This window comes from Phyllostomus hastatus, unplaced genomic scaffold (genome assembly GCF_019186645.2).
Source record: "Phyllostomus hastatus isolate PE091 unplaced genomic scaffold, TTU_PhHast_1.1 phas_scaffold_385, whole genome shotgun sequence".
Classification (NCBI taxonomy): Eukaryota; Metazoa; Chordata; class Mammalia; order Chiroptera; family Phyllostomidae; genus Phyllostomus; species Phyllostomus hastatus.
Window position 1 is genome coordinate 3,873,039 of NW_025334026.1, and position 18,599 is coordinate 3,891,637.

The 18,599-nt window shown below is 43.1% G+C and overlaps 1 protein-coding gene across 1 annotated transcript in view; it reads left to right on the forward strand.

Moving 5' to 3' along the window:
- Positions 1-18,599, forward strand: part of BMERB1 (bMERB domain containing 1) — a 99,087-nt gene that overhangs the window by 51,687 nt on the left and 28,801 nt on the right. The window contains exon 2 of the mRNA XM_045819548.1: positions 4,294-4,417. Within this exon, the coding sequence (XP_045675504.1) occupies positions 4,294-4,417 (124 nt within the window). The remainder of the gene's footprint in view (positions 1-4,293; positions 4,418-18,599) is intronic.

The window sequence follows — 18,599 nt, forward strand, 5'->3', positions numbered from 1 at the left end:
AGCGATGCTGCCACAAGCCAAAGATGGCAAGAGCCACCAGGGTCTGGAAGAAGCAAGGAAGGATCCTCCTCTAGAAACTTTAGAGGGAGTGTGGCCCTGCGGACACCTTGGTTTGGGACTTTGTCCTCCAGAACTGTAAAGGGAGACATTCCTGTGTTTTAGCCACTCGGTTTGTGGTGATTTGTTACAGCAGCCCTGGGACTTGTAGATGTGAACGAATAGGGGTATTGGACTTGGAATGCTTGCGTGGACAAAGGATGCTGGTGACGAGGCAAGAAGTATGTATTTTGGAGGCAAACATGTACACGGCTTTGAGCTTTTCTTTCCTTATTTGTAAAAAAAGAGAACATCCTTTTCATGCTGGCTTGTAGTGAGGATAAAGAGCTGGCACGGCAGAGTGGGCCCAGTGGTGATAACAAAGATAATGGTAACCGTGCATTGAACATGGCGTGCCTCTGTTAATTCAGTTCTCACACTCCCCTGGGTAGCTGGGTGTCAGTATCCTCATATTACAAAGGATGAAACTGAGTCATGAGAGGTTAAGTCACTGTCCAAGGCCACATAGCTGGTGGCAGGCAGAGCTGAGACTCAAACCCAGGCCACCTGATTTCAGAACACTCTCTACTTCCCATTCCCAAGTCACCACAACCCTATATTGCCCTGTGCCTGGGGTTGGTGCTCCTTGAAGCTGTTCCTCCAGCCTAGTTGGAGCCCAGTACATAGTAATGCTCAGTTAATATTAATGTTTTAATCTTTTTTTTCCTTTAGTCCTTCCTCAAGCCAGGCCTTTTCATTGGTGGAGGGTGAAGCAGGTAGTTTCAGCTATGGAACGAATGTGTTGAGGGGTAGGAGATTGAAGGGTATGAAATTTACCAAAATCTGATGTCTGGTGAAGGACTCAGGGTGAATAGTTTTCCACAGATGACAAAGCAGTTGCCTGGGCTTTTGGGAGCGGGCCCTATTCTGAGATCCAAGCAGGCAGGAGCTGGCTTAGGGAAGTCTGCAAATCACAGTACCTAGGCAGGAAGACTGGGCCAGGGCTCCAGGGTGTAGAAGAGAAACAGGTTAAGAGAAAGCAGCTTTTCAATCACTGACTGGGATGTAAAGAAAAAGACAAATGCAGGGTAGCAGAACTGAGGGGCCAGGTGTGAGATGAGTTAGCAGGTGTGAGTGATGTGATTTGGTCTTAAAGTAGAGTGAGAAAATCCCCTCCCCTACATCTCCTTCCATCCCTGGGAAAAGCATCTTTTACAACACAGGCATTCCCTCTGGAAATAAAGGAATCTCTTCGATGCACGCAGAGATTTAGCTTTGACCATGCTCATCACAGGGCTGTTCATAGTGGGGCAAAACAGAAAACAACCTGTCTGCAGGTTGGAGAAGTGATTCATGATATTGCCATAAATAGAAAACTACACAGCCTTTCTCCCTGCTACTGAGCAAGAACATCCAAGGACATGCAGAAATGCTCATGACGTGTTGTCAGGTAATAAAATGTGAGACTCTGACTTTATACAGTGCGGCAAAAACCAGACCCACAAAATGACGAATTTATATGTATATCATTATATGTGTGTACACATATGTACACATATGTATATACACATATATTAACATTTTTAACTACTAATATTTTGGTGTACAGGTAAATAATTATATTTATTACTTGTTTCAAGTTTGTACCTTTGAACACCAGTTTTATGCCCGCCCCTCCTTCCCCTGGTAACCATCTCTGCTTTTTATGAATTTGACTTTTTTGGATTCCACATATAAGTGGGATCATGCAGTACTCATCTTTCTCTCTCTGACTTATCTCACTTAACATCATGTGCTGAAGGGCCATCCATGTTTTTGGCAGAATATCCTACATTTCCATGGCTAAATAATACTTTGCTGTGTATGTATGTATACTGCATCCATTGATGGTCATTTCGGTTGTTTCCATACCTTGGCTACTGTGAATAATGCTGCAATGAACATGGGAGTACATGAATTCACACAGTGTTGTATGTTGGATATCTTCAATTAAAAAATACTTGCATATGTGTGTGTATGTATATTATACACATAGAGCATATAGTGCCCTATATATGGGCATCATTTTATAATATATAATATATAAATTAATATATATATACTAATATATGTTAATATATACACACATACACATTGGAAGAATATACATCAAAATGTTAATGGAAATATATAGCGTAAAATACACACACACACTTATATGAGGTCTGTCTGGAAAAAGTCCAGCCACTGTTAATATAATGAGAACAGTTTGCATGACATCACAGCCAAGGACAGTAACTTCACAGCCAAGGACAGTGAACTAGAATGTGCATGTGTGAATAGTGATGAGTTCACTGTACTAGTCAGTGGGGGTGGTAGACGCCATTGAGTGAGCATGCGTACTGGGTGGCCATCACATTCAAATGACTGAGCAAGTAGAGCAATGAATCTGCATCAGATTTTACATTAAGCTTGAACACTCCTCTGCGGAAACTATTTGGATGATTCAGGAGGCCTCAGCTATGGGCATCTGGTGATTGGCAGCTTTGTCAGGACAATGTGCCCACTCATGCATCACATCTTGTGCAGTGTTTTTTCATGAAACATCGAATCACCCAGATGACTCAGCCCCCTACAGCCCAGATTTGGCACCCTGTGACTTTTGGCTTTTCCAAAACTAAAATCACCTTTGAAAGGGAAGAGATTTCAAACCATTGATGAGATTCAAGAAAATATGATGGAGCAGCTGATGGAGATTGGGAGAACTGTGTGAGGTCCCAAGGTGCTACTTTGAGGGGGACTGAGGCATCATTTTCCTATGTACAATGTTTCTTATATCTTGTATCTTCTTCAATAAATGTTTCTATTTTTCATATTACATGAATGGATACCTTTGGTATAGATCATATATGTGTGTATATATGTACATATGTGTGTACACACACACACACACACACACCATATTTTGCCATGCGTGATGTACATTTTTTGTCTAAATTTTTTAGGGAAAAATAAGGATGCACATTATACATGGGTATAATGATTACATACCATGGGTATAATAATGAGTATAATAATACCATGTACAATGCACACAAAAACATGGGTGCACATTATACATGGCAAAATATGGTGTGTGTGTATATATATAGTGTATACACACACACACACACACACACACACACACACACACACACATATACTGTTATGGACTGCATGTCTATGCCCTTTACCTTAATTCATATATTGAAGCCCTAATACCCACTATGGCTGATTAGAGGTTAAATGAAATCATAAGGGTGGGGCCCTGATCATATAGGATTAGTGTCCTTCTAAGAAGAGATTCCAGAGCACCCTCTCTCTCTGTGCATAAAGAAAAGGCCATGTGAGGCCATGGCAAGAAGGGGCTGTCTACAAGCCAAGAAGAGATCTCTCACCACAACTGACCCTGCCAGGCCTAGTCTGGGACTTTCAGCCTCCAGAACTGTGAGAAAATAAATGTATGTTCTTTAAGCTGCCCAGCCTCTGGTATTTTATTATGGTAGCCCAAGAAAACTAATACACATGCATATATGAGGAAATGTAGTATCTTTCTCTATAACTATGATAATGTATATGTGGTAATATATATGGTTGTAGTAGATATGTTTTTTACACGTGGCAATATATATACTAACTCTATAACTATAAGCCAGACAGAATGTCCATTAAAATGTGGGTGATGGTTCTTTCTGGGCAGTGTGGATATGGACGACTTTTTACCTTGTTCTTTTTAGCCTATCTGTATTGTCTGAAGTTTCTACAACAAACATATTATTTCATATTGCTATTACTTACATTACTTAGTATTTCTATAAGATAATAAGAAGTAGTATTACTATAAAATAATTATTATACAACTTTCTTCTGTCTAAAGCCGAACCTGGTCTTGGAGGCCGGGACAAGGCAAAGTGACCATGGCCAAGGGGAGCAGAGACTCAGGAGCTGGGAATAGTCAGGGGCTGTCAAGGCCTCCCCTGTACAATCCTGAGCAGGTTTTGGTGAGCCCACCTGAACCTCCGCTTGCCATCGTAAGTACCGTGGTTCCCACACAAAATGCGTTTTCTAGTATCAAAAGGGCTTTCTCACACACAAACATTTGCAGAGCAGTCTGAGATCAGTGTGCCTTGGCCATGGATGAAGGTCAATGGATTGAGGCAGTTCCCCAGAATGAGGGAATTCTTGCAAACCCATGCAGACTCAGGGTCTTGACAGCTGCATTTTGTGTCTCCCACACAGATCAGCTGGACATCATCTCCATGGCAGAGACAACCATGATGCCAGAGGAGATCGAGTTGGAGATGGCGAAAATCCAGCGTCTCCGGGAAGTTTTGGTTCGACGGGAGTCAGAGCTCAGGTTTATGTGAGTGTCTAAGGAAGCAGCCAAGAAAAGGAAGGGGGTTTCAGACAGAGGATACCCTAGAAGCTAACATTTACTGTTTCTTGCTGCGTGTCAGGCACTGTGATAAAGACATTAGGTACATTTTTTAAAAACTCATTTAATTCTCACTACTGCCTAGAGAAGTAGGTATCATAGTCTTGTGTTTTATGATAATTGAGATTGAATTCAGGTCAGTCTGACAGCAAAGCCTAAGCTCTTTCTGTTATGATCGTGAAGAGAAATGGAAGAAGAGAGAGACAGAGACAGCACCAGAGGTGGTTCCCTGTGCTGGTATCGGTAAAGCACACACTCTACATTCAGCTAGACCTGAGTTAAAAAACAAAACCAAACCAAAACAAAACAAAACACCAAAGCTGGATGAGCTAGAGCAGTTTACTTAGCCTCTCTGAGCTTCAGTTCCTTCATTTGCAAATGGGGGAAAATAATAATGCCTCTCTTCTGGGGTCATTAGCAACCTCAGAGTCAGATGACTTGAAAATCTGTTGTCTACAGAGCAGCGCATTCCTGAGGAATTACAGGTAGTCTTTCAAGAGAAACTAATTTTAAAATTGAGCACTGGCAGATAAACTGAGAGTTTAAAAACAAAACAAAACAAAACAAAAACAGACAATTTAAGAGGAAAATTTCCTGTATTGCCTGTCAACTCCCAACACAAACACCACTTAAAGAAGCAGCAACATCACACCCTCCAGGCATGTGGTAAGCGTCTCTTACACATTCTATCATTGATTTCTGTCAACTCCATGAGGCCAGTTATAGGATAATCTCATTTTGCAGATGAGGAGACTGAGGCTCAGGGAAGTTAACTTGCTCAGAGCCTTCCAGCTAGTAAATGGGAAGATGGGGTGGTTAGGAGTCAGACCCAGCTCCTCCTGCCTTCAAAACCCATATTCTCACAGCTACATTATATGACCTCTCTCACCCCACAAAATGGACTGCAATATTAACAACTGCCATTTATGTAGCTCTCTGCATGGGCCATTCCCTGTGTTGAGAGCACATGCACAATCCCTTCTCACAGGAGCCCTCAGAGGAAGGTTCTAGAACATCTTCCATTTCACAGATAAGAAACATCCTCTCTTTCATCTGAGAATAAGATAACCAATACATAAGGGTTTAGAAGGAATCCTTCTGTCCCCACATTTTTTAAAATAAAATAATTTGAAGTATTGTATGTGTGGGAGAAATATCAACTCAGACCACGTGTTCTATTAAGTCAGGTGGTTCCAACATCCGAGGTTGCCAAGATCGGACATAATGACTTTGAGGTGCCCGGGGATTACCCAAGTCAAGATCAGTGGCAGGAAGTTTCGTTTCTGAGTGTGAAGTGTAGGGAAAACCACTGAACTAGAAATACAGACTTGGGGCTCACCTGTATCTCAGCAGTTGCTGAATTCAAGTAATGGGTACAGTCACCCCAAACAAGAAACAGTGATAATCCAAGTATAGGATCTGGGGAAATGCTGAAATCTCCATGCTGCTCTTCCTGATGGATAATGTTGGTTGCAGGGGACCATCAACTCCCAGAGTTTTGGTGAATGTGGAATAACTGAGAGTTCAGTGGCAACAAGGTTTGGGATTATCATAGTCTATAAATAATACATCACATATGTGTGAAAATTAAACATCTTCCTCCATTTTATCCTTAATTCTAATTTATAGAAGTGACCTGTGTTAATAGGGTTGATTTTTATTAATTCTGGTGGATAGCTTTATGACTATTCTTTTATTTATATATAAACATTCATCAGGAAGTATTAATTCCCTCTTATAAAAGATGATTAAATTAGTGTCTGGGTCTTGCTTTTGCATCTGTTTTCTATTTTTCTGTTTCCAGTTTTTACTTTTTTGGTTCTCAAAGAGACAGTATTTTTGCTCTGTTCTAAAACTATAACTAAGGTACTGTTCTTATCTCCAGATTGTTTCTAACATCAAAACCATATCATTGGAGCTCTGACTGGTGTAGCTCAGTGGGTTGGGCATTGTGTCACAAACGAAAGGTTGCAGGTTCGATTCCTGGTCAGGGCACATGCCTGGGTTGTAAGCCAGGTCCTTGGTTAGGGGCATGTAAAAGGCAGCCGATTGATGTTTGTTTTGCACATTGATGTTTAACCTCCCTCTCTTTCTTTCTCCCTACTCTCTCTAAAAAATAAATAAAATCTTTTAAAAAGCACATCACTGGCATTTAAATATCCTCCATGTGTTTTAAAAGGAAGGCAGAGAACATGAATTCTGCTTTAAGTTCAGAAACCTGCAGGTGCTTAATAGGGGCCAGAGTTTGTTTTTGCTGCTGCAGGAACAAAGGCTGTCTCTTTGCATTTATTGACTTCTGCATTGTGTGTGTGAGTATGCAGACACCATGCCTGCATTAACATGCCTAGCACATAGCTAGTGCGCAAAGACAGCAATAGCTAACATGTAAGCTTTAGCTCTGGGACAAGCACTGTACTAAACTCTTGACTTGTGACCTCACTGAATTTTCCCATCATGCCCACGAGTCTAACTACTTAGGGACAAATGTCAATAGTAGATGCTTGAATAAATCAAATTATCTAAAGGACACAGAAGGATGTCAGTGTGGCCAGGATATAGAAAAGGGCTTGGAGACATTCTCCAGGGCAGTGGCCAGCTTCCAGGCACCCAGAGTCTCCCTAGCAGCCCACAGACAGCAGTGAATGATGATGATGATGCCTCCATTGCCCAGGTCCAGCCTGATATAGTATGTAGCCTTGCCTAGAGGTGCACCCACCTCATCAATCTCAGAGGTGTATGATGGACTCTAAGATGGCTGGGGTAGAGATCACAGCTCATCCAGACCTGGACAAAAGCCTCATCCATCACCTTCGGCCTCCCAGAGTAAAAAGACTGGGTGTGGGCTATTCTTGAATTCAATTCCCTGGATATTTCTTATTGTGTAGATGGGTCTTATTCTTATTTCCATTTTAGAGAAGAGGGTATTAGAGGATAAGAAATTTTCCCAAACTTGCATTAGCTAGTAAGTACCCAAGCTAGAATGCACTCTGACTCCAGAGTATTTATTAAATGAGTGGATGAGGGGTGGAAGGAAGAAAGAAAGGAAGGAGAGGAAGGAAGGAAGGAAGGAAGGAAGGAAGGAAGGAAGGAAGGAAGGAAGGAAGGAAGGAAGGAAGGAAGGAAGGAAGAAGCTCTGAACATATCTACCAAGATAATTCCTTAAAGAATATAAGACCCATGAGGGGAGGAATTTTATCCATCTTCCTCACTATTGTATTTCCCAGGATATTGAACAGTACCTGGCACTTATTAAGCAATTAATATTTGCTGATTGTGCAATAATTTTTTTTCACACTCCATTCTTACCCCAACAACTTCCTTTTACACTCTGGCATGTGTGTGTGTACACATAAAACCCTCACCATAGAGTAAAGAGGAGAAACAGAATTTTAGACCATACTAAGTGTTTACTGGCTCAAATGAGTGACAGAAATGTGACAGCCTTAGGCTAAAACAGTCCCAGTGACTGTAGCTGTAATAACTGGGGTGAGATTGGTTTTGTCATACCTGTTCTGAAGTCATCACGTTAATATCCATCAGCTCCCGTGGAGACTGTGTGAGTCAGACTACATTTCATGGTTGAGGGTGTCTTCTCACCTTTGCAGTCTCCTGCTGTGTTGACTCTTTTAAGAATGGGTCTAATGGCTGCTGTCCCAACACACCCAATGTTTAGTATTATTCTTTCATGGGTTTCCCTTTTCTGGCCTTGCTCTTTCCTCTGGGACTCACAGCCTCTGATGATTCTCCATGTCCTTGTCAGAACTGTAAGGAAATAGAAGAGGGGTATCTCCCCATTCCTAGGGAACAGGATGAACTCATGAGAAGTGGGGTCAGGGGTCATCCTGACTCTCCCATGTCCTTGGTCTGTGACCTTGGGCACATGACAGAATGCTAAGAAATGCTGTTTATCAAGGGTACTGATATGATGCACACATGCTACCTGTGAGGTGTGCATTAGCTCACTTATTTTAGTTAATTGAATTGTCACAAGAACCCTGAGGGGGTGGGCTCTATTACTTCTACTCTATGGGTAAGGAAACTGAAATTAAGGAAGTAAAAATAGCTTGTTTGGGGCCACCAGCTAGTATGAAGGAGAACTAGGATTTGAACCCCAGGTGTCTATCCCAGAGGCAGAACACTTAACCCTAGTTTATTATCTTTATTCCCAACACAAGGACCCCTTTGCTCTTTGTCCAGCTCTTCTAGAATGCACAAACAAACTCCTAGTTAGATGTCTACAATCCTGCAACCCCACATTGGGTCTTGTTCCAGCATCTTGAATTAAGTGTAGTGGAAATGAAGAGGATTCTACTGAATATGGCTTAGCACTGTTGTGTACCCTTTCTCTGTAGATAAATGATTTGTTTGGAGCCGAAAACAATGAGCTCCAACTTGGAAAGTTAAGGTTTGCTGTAGTGTCCTATTCATCCTATTCCTACAAGGGACCACAACAGTCAACATTTATTGAGCCCTTACTTGGGCCCAGCCCTGTGCTAAACCCCTCATGCACATTTTACATAATCTACAGAAAGTGCTCATTAATGGAAGGACAAATCAGGAGCACCTGCAGCATCCCTGCTTGCCCTGGATAAGGCCCGTGAGGTCAGGTTCAGAGAAGGGTTATGAGTCACCCCAGTTGGCACATGTCCGCATTCTGCACACACAGTGCATCTTCTCTCATTGTCTTTCCTTCGCTTGTCCTCTGGTTTCCAAGTTGCTAAATAGCATTTACAGCTCTCCCTCTTGAAGTGTGGAAATTTTATGAGCTTCATTTGAATGAGTCAATAAGCCCTCAGTATCACAAAACTACCCCAGTAATAGGCGTCAAATGTCCAGGAGATAAAGCTTGATGCCTGCTTTGCTCCATCCTTGACCCTCCTGCACGCCCACCTCCTGGTCCCTCCCACTGCTGCCCCAGCTCCCTGCCTCTCACCATCCTGTCCTTTGGAGGCTGTCAACAACCTCAGAATCATTTTCTCACCCTAATTCCAGCATTGAATCACACCATTAGGTTTTCATAACTCCCCCTGCGGTTGCCCGCCTCAGCTCTTCTGCATTCTCTCTATATCCTGATCTTGCTGTTTATCTGGGTTTCAGATAATTAGGAATCTTTGGCCTCTGAACAACAGTGGGAGGTGGTTATCTTCATTTTATACCGCTTGCTGGATTTTCATAAAAGGGATAGTGTGCGCTCTCTTTCAGCTTGCTCTGGGCAGTGGTGGCTTTTTATCCGTGAGTCTGAGCTGCTGCCAGCAGGGGAGATGCCTGCAAAGGACAGATTTCAGGAGCACCACCCTTGAGTTCCAATATTTTCAGAGCCTGGGCTGGGACCTCAGTGAATTCATTTTATTAAGAAGTACAAAATATGGTGAAGAGGTCAGGCCCTAGAACCTGGAAGAGATTTAGGGTGGGGTGGTAGTAAGTGCCTGAGTTGTGAATAGCAGCTTTTCAAATACTTGCTATGCTGAAGAGTGTTCTAAGCGTTTAACATGCATTGATTCACTTAATACTCAGTACAACTATCTAAGTGGACAACATGCTTCCATTTTATAGATGAGGAACCTGAGGCAGAGAGAGGTCAGCAATTTACTCAGGGTTGCACAGGTTCTATTAAATAGCAGACAGTGCTGTCACCCAGGTATTCTGGGTCCAGGGTCCATGCTATGGAGTCTCTCAACTGGTTTTCAGTTCCAGTTCTTCTCACTAACTATGTGGCCTGGAGCAAATATTTTGCACTGTTCCAGCTTCAGTTTTACCCATCTGTATAGTGGGACAAATTGTTTCCCTGGCAGCGTTGTAGCAAGAGATGAAAAGAGAGGACTCATGAAAGGAGGTGGCTCTTTTCTAGGAAGTAAGCAAATCAAAATTCCCTTCTCTTTTAACTGTTAACTCTGTGCTTTGAGGGAGGGTAGAGGGTCACGGGGGCTTAGTCATAGCCAGAGAAAACCCAGAAAATGCTCCTTTCCTGAGAAGCTGAGGAGTGGCTCTCCAACCACCAAGTCCAATTCTATCTACCCCGGGACCCTGACTTTATTATAATATTATTTAAATTTTTTTATACACTTGCATTTTTCTTTTCCCTTTAATGATCTGATAATTCTAAAGTCTGTTAGGAAAAGCTTCCAGCCAGGGGCACAATGAAACATGTGCGTTTCTGGAACTTGACACCTCTCAGCCACATTTGGGAGTTCTGAGTCACACTGGTTGCACTCTGGGTTTTAAATAGCATCTCCTTAGAACAGGTTGTCATTGCCAGAGCCTCCGTACATATCAGGTGGGAAGTGATGCCTTTAATTGTAGAAAATCTAAAAAGCAATTTGTTTTGGACAAAATATACAATATATTTGGGACGCTGGCGGGGAGGGAAGGAAGCCTCAAGAGAAGAGGAAAGTGTTGGCAAGATAGAGAGAAGAAAGGCCCTCCTGAATTTCTAGGCATACTGGGAGGTAGGGGTGAGGTGGGGGTCTGGGCTGATGAAAGGAGAAAGACGTGTCCCCCACTGGACAAGCTTCTGCTGTTCCAACTTGCCTTTTGCACTCAGAACAAGCTTCAAGAAAGGAGATTCTTCTCTCTGGGAGCTCTGTCTTACTTATAAATGTATTGCATTCTCTTGACTCCAAGGATCTCCTCTGAAACTCCTGGGTTCTGGTGAGCTGGGAGGGAAGTCACCATATTAGGCTCTTGTGATGCTCAATATTGTGTCAACTTGACTGGGTCATGGGGTGCTCAGACATTTAGCCAAATGTTAGTCTGGGTGAGTCCATGAAGTATTTCTGAGTGAAATTAACATGTGGACCTGTAGACTGAGAAAAGCAGATTGCCCTTTCCAGTGTGGTTGGGCCTCATCCCTCAGTTGAAGACCTGAATATAACAAAAGGGTTGAGTAAGAGGGAACTTTGCCTGCCTGACTGCTGAGCTGGAACACCCATCTTTCCTGCCTTTGGACTTGAACTGAAAAATTTACTCCTCTTGGGTCTTGAACCTGCTGGCTTTTGGACTAAAATTTACATCATCCTCTCTCTTGCATCTCCAGCTTTCCAACTATAGATCTTGGGGCTTCTCCTTAATCCTGTGAGCCTCTCCTGTGAGTCAATTCCTGATAACAATTCTCTCCCTCTCTCCCTCTCTCTCTCTCTCTCTCACTATATATATATATATATATATATATATATATATATCCTCTTGGTTCTGTTTCTCTGGATAACCCTGACTAATACAGCCCCATTTATTCTTAGAAATTTCCATCTTAATACTTCATCTGTCTAGCAAAGATCTTAATCACTTCCTAGTGATTAAGATAAAGGAAAATTGGCCCACTGTTTTGGTAAAACAGTTCTGACACTTCATTATCAAATAAAGATGAACATGTTCTTACTTTATATCCAGGAGTTTCTTTCCTGTGTATTCCCTAAAACTGGTTTGTATAATGGGGTAAGTACTAGCCTCATGTGTCTATTTCAATTTAAATTAAATGAAATTTAAGATGCAGTCCCTCAGTAGTCTTGGCCACATTTCAAGTGTTCATTAGTCAGTTGTGGTTAGTGGGCACCCACAGGAAAGCACACATTTTTGTCGACTATTTCCACCATCACAGCAAGTTTTATTGGGCATCATTTCCCTGAAGCACCTCTCACACATGAACATCAGGAAGCGTATTCCAGAATGTTCATAACTGCAAAAAGCTTGAAATTCAAATGTTCATCAGCAGTAGAAAAGGACAAATCAGTTGTGGTCTAGGCATACCATGGAATACTATGGAACAGTGAAAAATGAGCACACTGTGGGGATTAACATGGATGAACCTCAAAACCAAGAAGTTGAGCAAAAAATTTATGTAAAGGTCAAATATGCAAAAGTAACAAATATAATTGTACAGGCATTCACATAGGGATGGATAACTTTACAAATAAAAAGCATTAGCACAAACTCAGCATGAGGCTTACCTCTGAGGGAATGAGAAAAATACAGGGGGAGGGAGTATACCGGAGTTTCTAAGGGGCATGTATAGGTTATTACTTAAGCTGGATGATGAAAATGTAACTGTTTACTGTTCTATAAGCTGTATATATGTATTTTATGCACACTTTTTAATGTAGTTCACAAACACATACACACAAACACACTCATACAGGCATGGGAAAAAGTAAGTTTACAGTTGTTTGTATGGAAAATAATACAACAATTAACAAATAATACAAGGCAACTGCACATTGATGTTTTTCTCCCTCTCCTTCTCCCGCCATTTCTCTGAAAATAAATAAATAAAAATCTTTAAAAAAATAAAAGAATAAACTGTCTTTTGTATACTCACAACTGTAAACCTACTTTTGCCCACCCCTGTATTTCTTCCAGTGTTTTTGTTGTAATAAAATACACCTAACACAACATTTACCATTGGACCCATTTTAAGTGCACAGTTCATTGGTAGTAAGAATATTCGTAATGTTGTGCAACCATTACCACTGTCCATTTTCAGAATTCTTTTCAACTTACAAAACTGAAATGGTACTGATTAATCATTTCCCTCTTCCCCAGCCCTAGGCAATCACCATTCTACTTTCTGTCTCTATGAATGTGACTATGCTAAGTACCTCATAGAAGTGAAATCATACAGTATTTGTCTTTTTGGACACAAACACATTATTGAGAGAGAAATGCTAAGAAGGGGAAGTTTATGATATCTGATGCCTTCACTGACATGTCTCAGGTACATCAAACTCAGCATGTCCAAGTCCAAGCTCATGATCCCCCTTCCCCCCATACCCCTCCCCTCCAAACTTAGCTCAGCAAATGACTCAGCACTATAATCTCTATCCATTTAAACCCCAGATTACAAAATTAGATGCCACCCTTGACCCCTCCCAATTTGCCACCTGGCAGATTCCATCCACCCTCAAATTGGGTCAGTTTTAGCTCCTAAAACAGTTTCTCACAGCCCACTTTTCTCCATCTCTGTGGCTGCCACCCAACTCCACATTCCAATTGCTGTCTTCAATCTCAAGAGCCTCCCTGCTGCCCTCCAAGCCAAGGGGACACAGCAGCCAGAAGGAGCTTCTCAAAATGCACATCAGACCACAGCTCCCAGCTTTAAACATAGTCTAGAATTTGTTAGTATGATAAAGCCTATGAGGTTTTGCCTGGTCCATTCCCACCTGTTCTGTCCTCTTCTGTTCTTTACCCATTTTTCACTCACAGACCCCACCCCTGCTTTCTACCCTCATGGGTCCTCCACCTTCCAGGCGCCTCCTGCCATTGGGATCTTTTTGTCCCTGCTGTTCCCTCTGCTTGTACCCCCTCCTCCAGCCCAACCTCTTTGCCTGGTCTACTTTCCCTCTCCCTGCAGGACCCAGATCCCAGGACATTTCCAAAGGGAAGCCTTCCCAGCGCTTCCCAGTCTGTGTCCTCTCCTGTCTCCATAACCATGATCTTTTCCTTAAAAGCCTTTCCCTCCATTTATAAATCTATGTTCATTGGTGTATGTGGTCAACATTTGCCTCACCTACTAGATGCTGGCCTTGAGGAGGGCAGACGCTGAGGTGTGTTCACTCCCAACGATGTTGGCAGCACCCAGCACATGGCCAAACTCAGAGTAGGTGGTCCGTGAATATTTACCTAATAAATGAGCAACAGTCATTTCCTTGCTTTTCCAGGGTCTGGCCCATTGCGAGGGTTCTCCTGGAGCTGGCTGGTCTGGGTTTCGAGAGATGCCTGGCCTTCTGATGGTTAAGATAGATCGTGGGTCCAGTCCACAGTATTCCCACAGAGTGACAGCACAACACAGCAGCTTGCATTATAGACACTTCACTGAGTCTATGAGTTTCCTGTGGCTGCTCTAACAAACTACCACAAAGTTGATGTCTTAAAGTAATACACACGTATTCCCTTGTAGTTCTGGAAGCCAGAAGTCTGAAACTGGTTTCACTGACCTCCAGGTGTCTGTGGGACCAGGTTCCCTTCTGGAGGCTTGATCTTCCCAGCATCTAGAGCTGCCTTTCTTGCATTCCCTGGCTTGTGGTCCCTTCCTCCGTCTCTTCATTTGGAGAATGAAGTCTCCAAATCTCTCTCTCTGCTCATATCATCACATCCCCTCCTCTCCTCTGTGTCAAAACTCCCTCTGTCTTCCTCTCATGAAGGTACTTGTGATTATATTTAGGGCCCACCTGGATAATCCAGGATAAGCTCCCACCTCAAGTTCCTTAACTTAATCACCCCATTAAAATCACTTTTTCCATATAACATATTCACAGATTCCAGGGATAAGGACACAGATGACTTTGAGAGACACTGTTCAGCTGACCAGTGGCTACACAATTCATTTATGGGCCAAGCCCAGAGCTGGACTCCCAGTGACAGTGACAGAGATGGCCACTTTGAGGATCAGACACGTGTAGAGAACAAGCATTGCTTCATGTCATGCTGAACTGTCATCACTCTTTGAAATCCCCCAAAGAAAAAGCAGAGAGAGACAGAGACAGAGAGACAGAGAGAGCTAGAGAGCTAGAGACTCAATATGCATGTACAGGGGCCTGACTGCTTATTTCTGGAAAATTGCTGACTTGAGTGGCAGCAGAGGTTGAGAAGTGCTTGTCTGTATCACTTCATGGTCTCAACTGAGGGCTCAGCGTTTTGCTCTGTGCTTAGTCCAGAATCAGATAGTGCTTGGCTGGGCCTCATTTCCACATTTCTTGTCAGGTAAGAACCAGCTCTGTCTTGATATTTCTGGGACAGGATGCTCAAACAGAAATGGGATGGAGGAAAGATATAAATAATTTGGCAGAGATGGCTTGGTGTTTTGGGTCTACATAAGCATAGCTGGCCCTAGTCACTCATTAAGACAATATCCTGATTTACATCTTTCACATTATTTAATTGGCTGCTCTTCATTAAGTGATCAGTTACATAGTTGTTGTTTTTTTCTCTTAGAATTCTGGCCCACTCTTGGCCTCTGTCTTCAGCCTTCTAAAATTCTCCAAGGTTTTGAATTTGATTAGGTCCATCTAAGACATCTCTGGTTGGGTTCTGCCAAAGGCAGGACAGCCTTTTTCTCATTACTGGATGTCCTGGTCTTTGACAGGGTTGCTTTCTGATAAAAAAAAGAGAAACCTTCCCATGCTCCATATTAAATTACATTTACATTTGAATTCTAGCTCTGACCTTTACAGGTTCTGCAATCTCAGACAAATACCTTCACCTCTCTGAGCCTCAGATGTCTCATCTATCAGATGGGAATGCATCCAATATCTCAAGAGTGGTTGTAAGGAATAAAAGAGATCATGTATATTAAGTGCCTGCCATAATGTAACTGCTCATTATATATTCCTTTCTTTCCAGAAGAAATTGAGTTTGGAAATTAACAAACGCATTCGTAAGAGCAGACATTGGGCCCAGGTTCTTGATTTTTGGTAGTAGGTAACTTATTTTGCAGAAGGAACATAGGAGAAGGGAGGAGATTGAAGGGTGGCATGAAGATCTCTCCCATGGCAAGGATGTAGGACTGGAGAGGAGAAGTCTCAAAGGGCACAGGGGATCTCTCTTGAAACAGCAAAGGGCTGCTGTGTGGAAGAGGGAATTTGTTCCTTTTATGTGGAACCAGAGCAGATGCCACGGTGAATCAGATTCCTATCTCTGCATGAGAGAGACCTTTCCAAATACTTGGAGCTTTAAAAAGTTGGAATCTTGGGATGTAATGAGTTTTCATACCTGGGAATATTTGAGCATTTATTTATTCCTTCCTTCAACAAGCATCTATGGTAGGATTACCATGTGCCAAGTCCAGGGAATGGAGCAATGAACAGTACGGGTGAAGGCTCTGCCCCATTGGTGTCCAGGAGAGGAGACAAAGCTGGATGACTTTTGTGTGATAGATGGAAGCTTCAGATGGACAGTGAGATAGGAGAACAGGAGCTGAGATATTATAGTCAGTTCTTAAAGTCATTGTCATTATTATTTCCATCTAACGTCTCTTGAGCTCTTGCATGTGCCAAATACAGTGCTTAATTTTTATATAGATCTCCTGATTTCATCCTCATAGCAGATACTATTATGAGCCAATTTGACAGATGAGGAAATTGAATTTCACAGATATTGAGAGACTTGCCCAAGATCACCCAGCTAAGAATTAGTAAGGCTGGGATTCTAGCGTCCAGCAGCTGACCACAGGGCTTGGCTTTGCTGTGTTCATCCATTGTCAATCATTACCTCTCTACCCACTGCTCCTCCTTAGAGAGTCAGCCCTGGGGTATGAGGGGTTCCCACCTTTCTCACTCACACTTTTCCTCTAGCCAGAGCTGATTGGTCCAGATTGTTTCAGCCTGGGCCAATCAGAGTCTGTCTCCTGGGCTACAAAAAGATTGGGACAGTTAGGTGATGGGAGATTTGCAAACCAAAGACTGTGGATGAGCAGAGAAAGCTATCTTTGGAGGGAAGGAGATGGATAGCACATCTGTTTCAAGACTAGCAAACAAGAGAGACATGGCCCCCCAAAGCAGAGAGTGAACCTGGCCATGACACTTCTGTTCCAGTCCCCAAGCAGCCCAGGTGAACTGTGCCTGTCCACAAGACACTATGTTGAGTATAAGACAAGACCCTCTCCAGGCTCTTTGGAGAAATGCCTCCCACCCATGTTGCCACAGCCTGGGGAAATCTAAATCCACCACTAAAATGTCTGTGAATTTCCAGGGGGCTCCATTCTCAGGTCTTCTCTGCTTCTAGGCTTGGTTTCCTGAGTTCTGTCCCCTACTCCATGTGGGTATGAAATTTATATGCTTTACCAGTTTCCATTGCAGCAAAATAACATAAAGCACTATGCTATCCCCACAGGTCACTTGAGGAGTCACAGAACTAAAGACCACAGAAAGGGTTGCGTTGAGCTCTTTATAGCCAACAATTCTAAAATCCACATTTGACATTTCTGGCTAACAAGGTCTTTTTTACTACCCTGTACCAAGACAGTTCCTTTTTTCTTTGCCTTTTTCCACCCACAGAGCCCAGTCTCACCACCTTCCTTGCTCTTCTTTATGTCAGCTATGTTACCTCATTCCAAGTAAGACAGAGTCCTCTCCCTGTCTTATGCGGAGCAATTTCACTCTCTTCTATGGCACCAAAACTTTCTGGAACTCTCAGGACCACTACCCCAGCTGTTTGTCAAGGTATGATTCTAAGCAAAAATGATTTCTTCCCCAAGATAAATTTGGGTACCAGCTGTTAAGGTAGTAACATTTACTCCCATTTTCTTACACCTTTACTAAACTATCTTTTCATCAAGTGATCTTGAGTGGATTTCTGTTCCTTCTAATTTGTGCTGGAATGTTCTATTAAAAACTTAGCTATGCTGAGGACTCTTTCCCACAATCCCTTTCCTGTCTGGTCCAGGTTAAAGGTGGGTGACCTGGGAGGCAGAAGGGAAGCACCAGTGTTCACTCTTTGAGGGCACCTGGTCAGACTGGAGGTAACCAGACAGGGCCGCAGAGGTTCCAGCTTGTCCTCACTCTCTTCCTCTTTCCCTCCAGTTTGTCTCCTGACCACCAGGTCTGATGACCAACGGCCACCCCCATGCCTTCCAGACACTTGGCAAACTAGGCAACAGCCTCCCATAGATCTGTGCACCTGCTGTCCCTCTGTAGCTCCACTTTGCTGACTGCAGGTGCCTGACTTGTCAGAGCACCTGGGTGGTGACTGCTCTGTTCCTCCCATGATTGTGGAAATCTAATTCCTACAGCTCATCCCTTGCCCCATAACTCTGGTGGTTCTGCCTCCCTGACTGAACCCTGGCTGATAGCAGCCAGAGACTGGAGGCAGTGAAACTTGCCCATTTTTCACTAGGTTGCCAGTTCCCCCGAGGCCACTGGTTCTTAATTCTGACTCACCTGGAGTCAAGCAATCACACTGGAATCACCTGGAAAGTTTGAAAAGAAAATGCTGATGCCTGGGTCTTACTCCTAGAGTCTGATTTAATTGGTCCAGGGTGTGGCCCAGCCACTGAGAATTTTCAAAGCAGTTGGGGTTCTCCCCCAACCCCCATTGCACAGACATCCCCTAACCCAGGGAACCCCAGCCCCCCAGGTCTGTGGACCTGTACTGGTCTGTGGCCTGTTAGGAGCCAGGATGCACA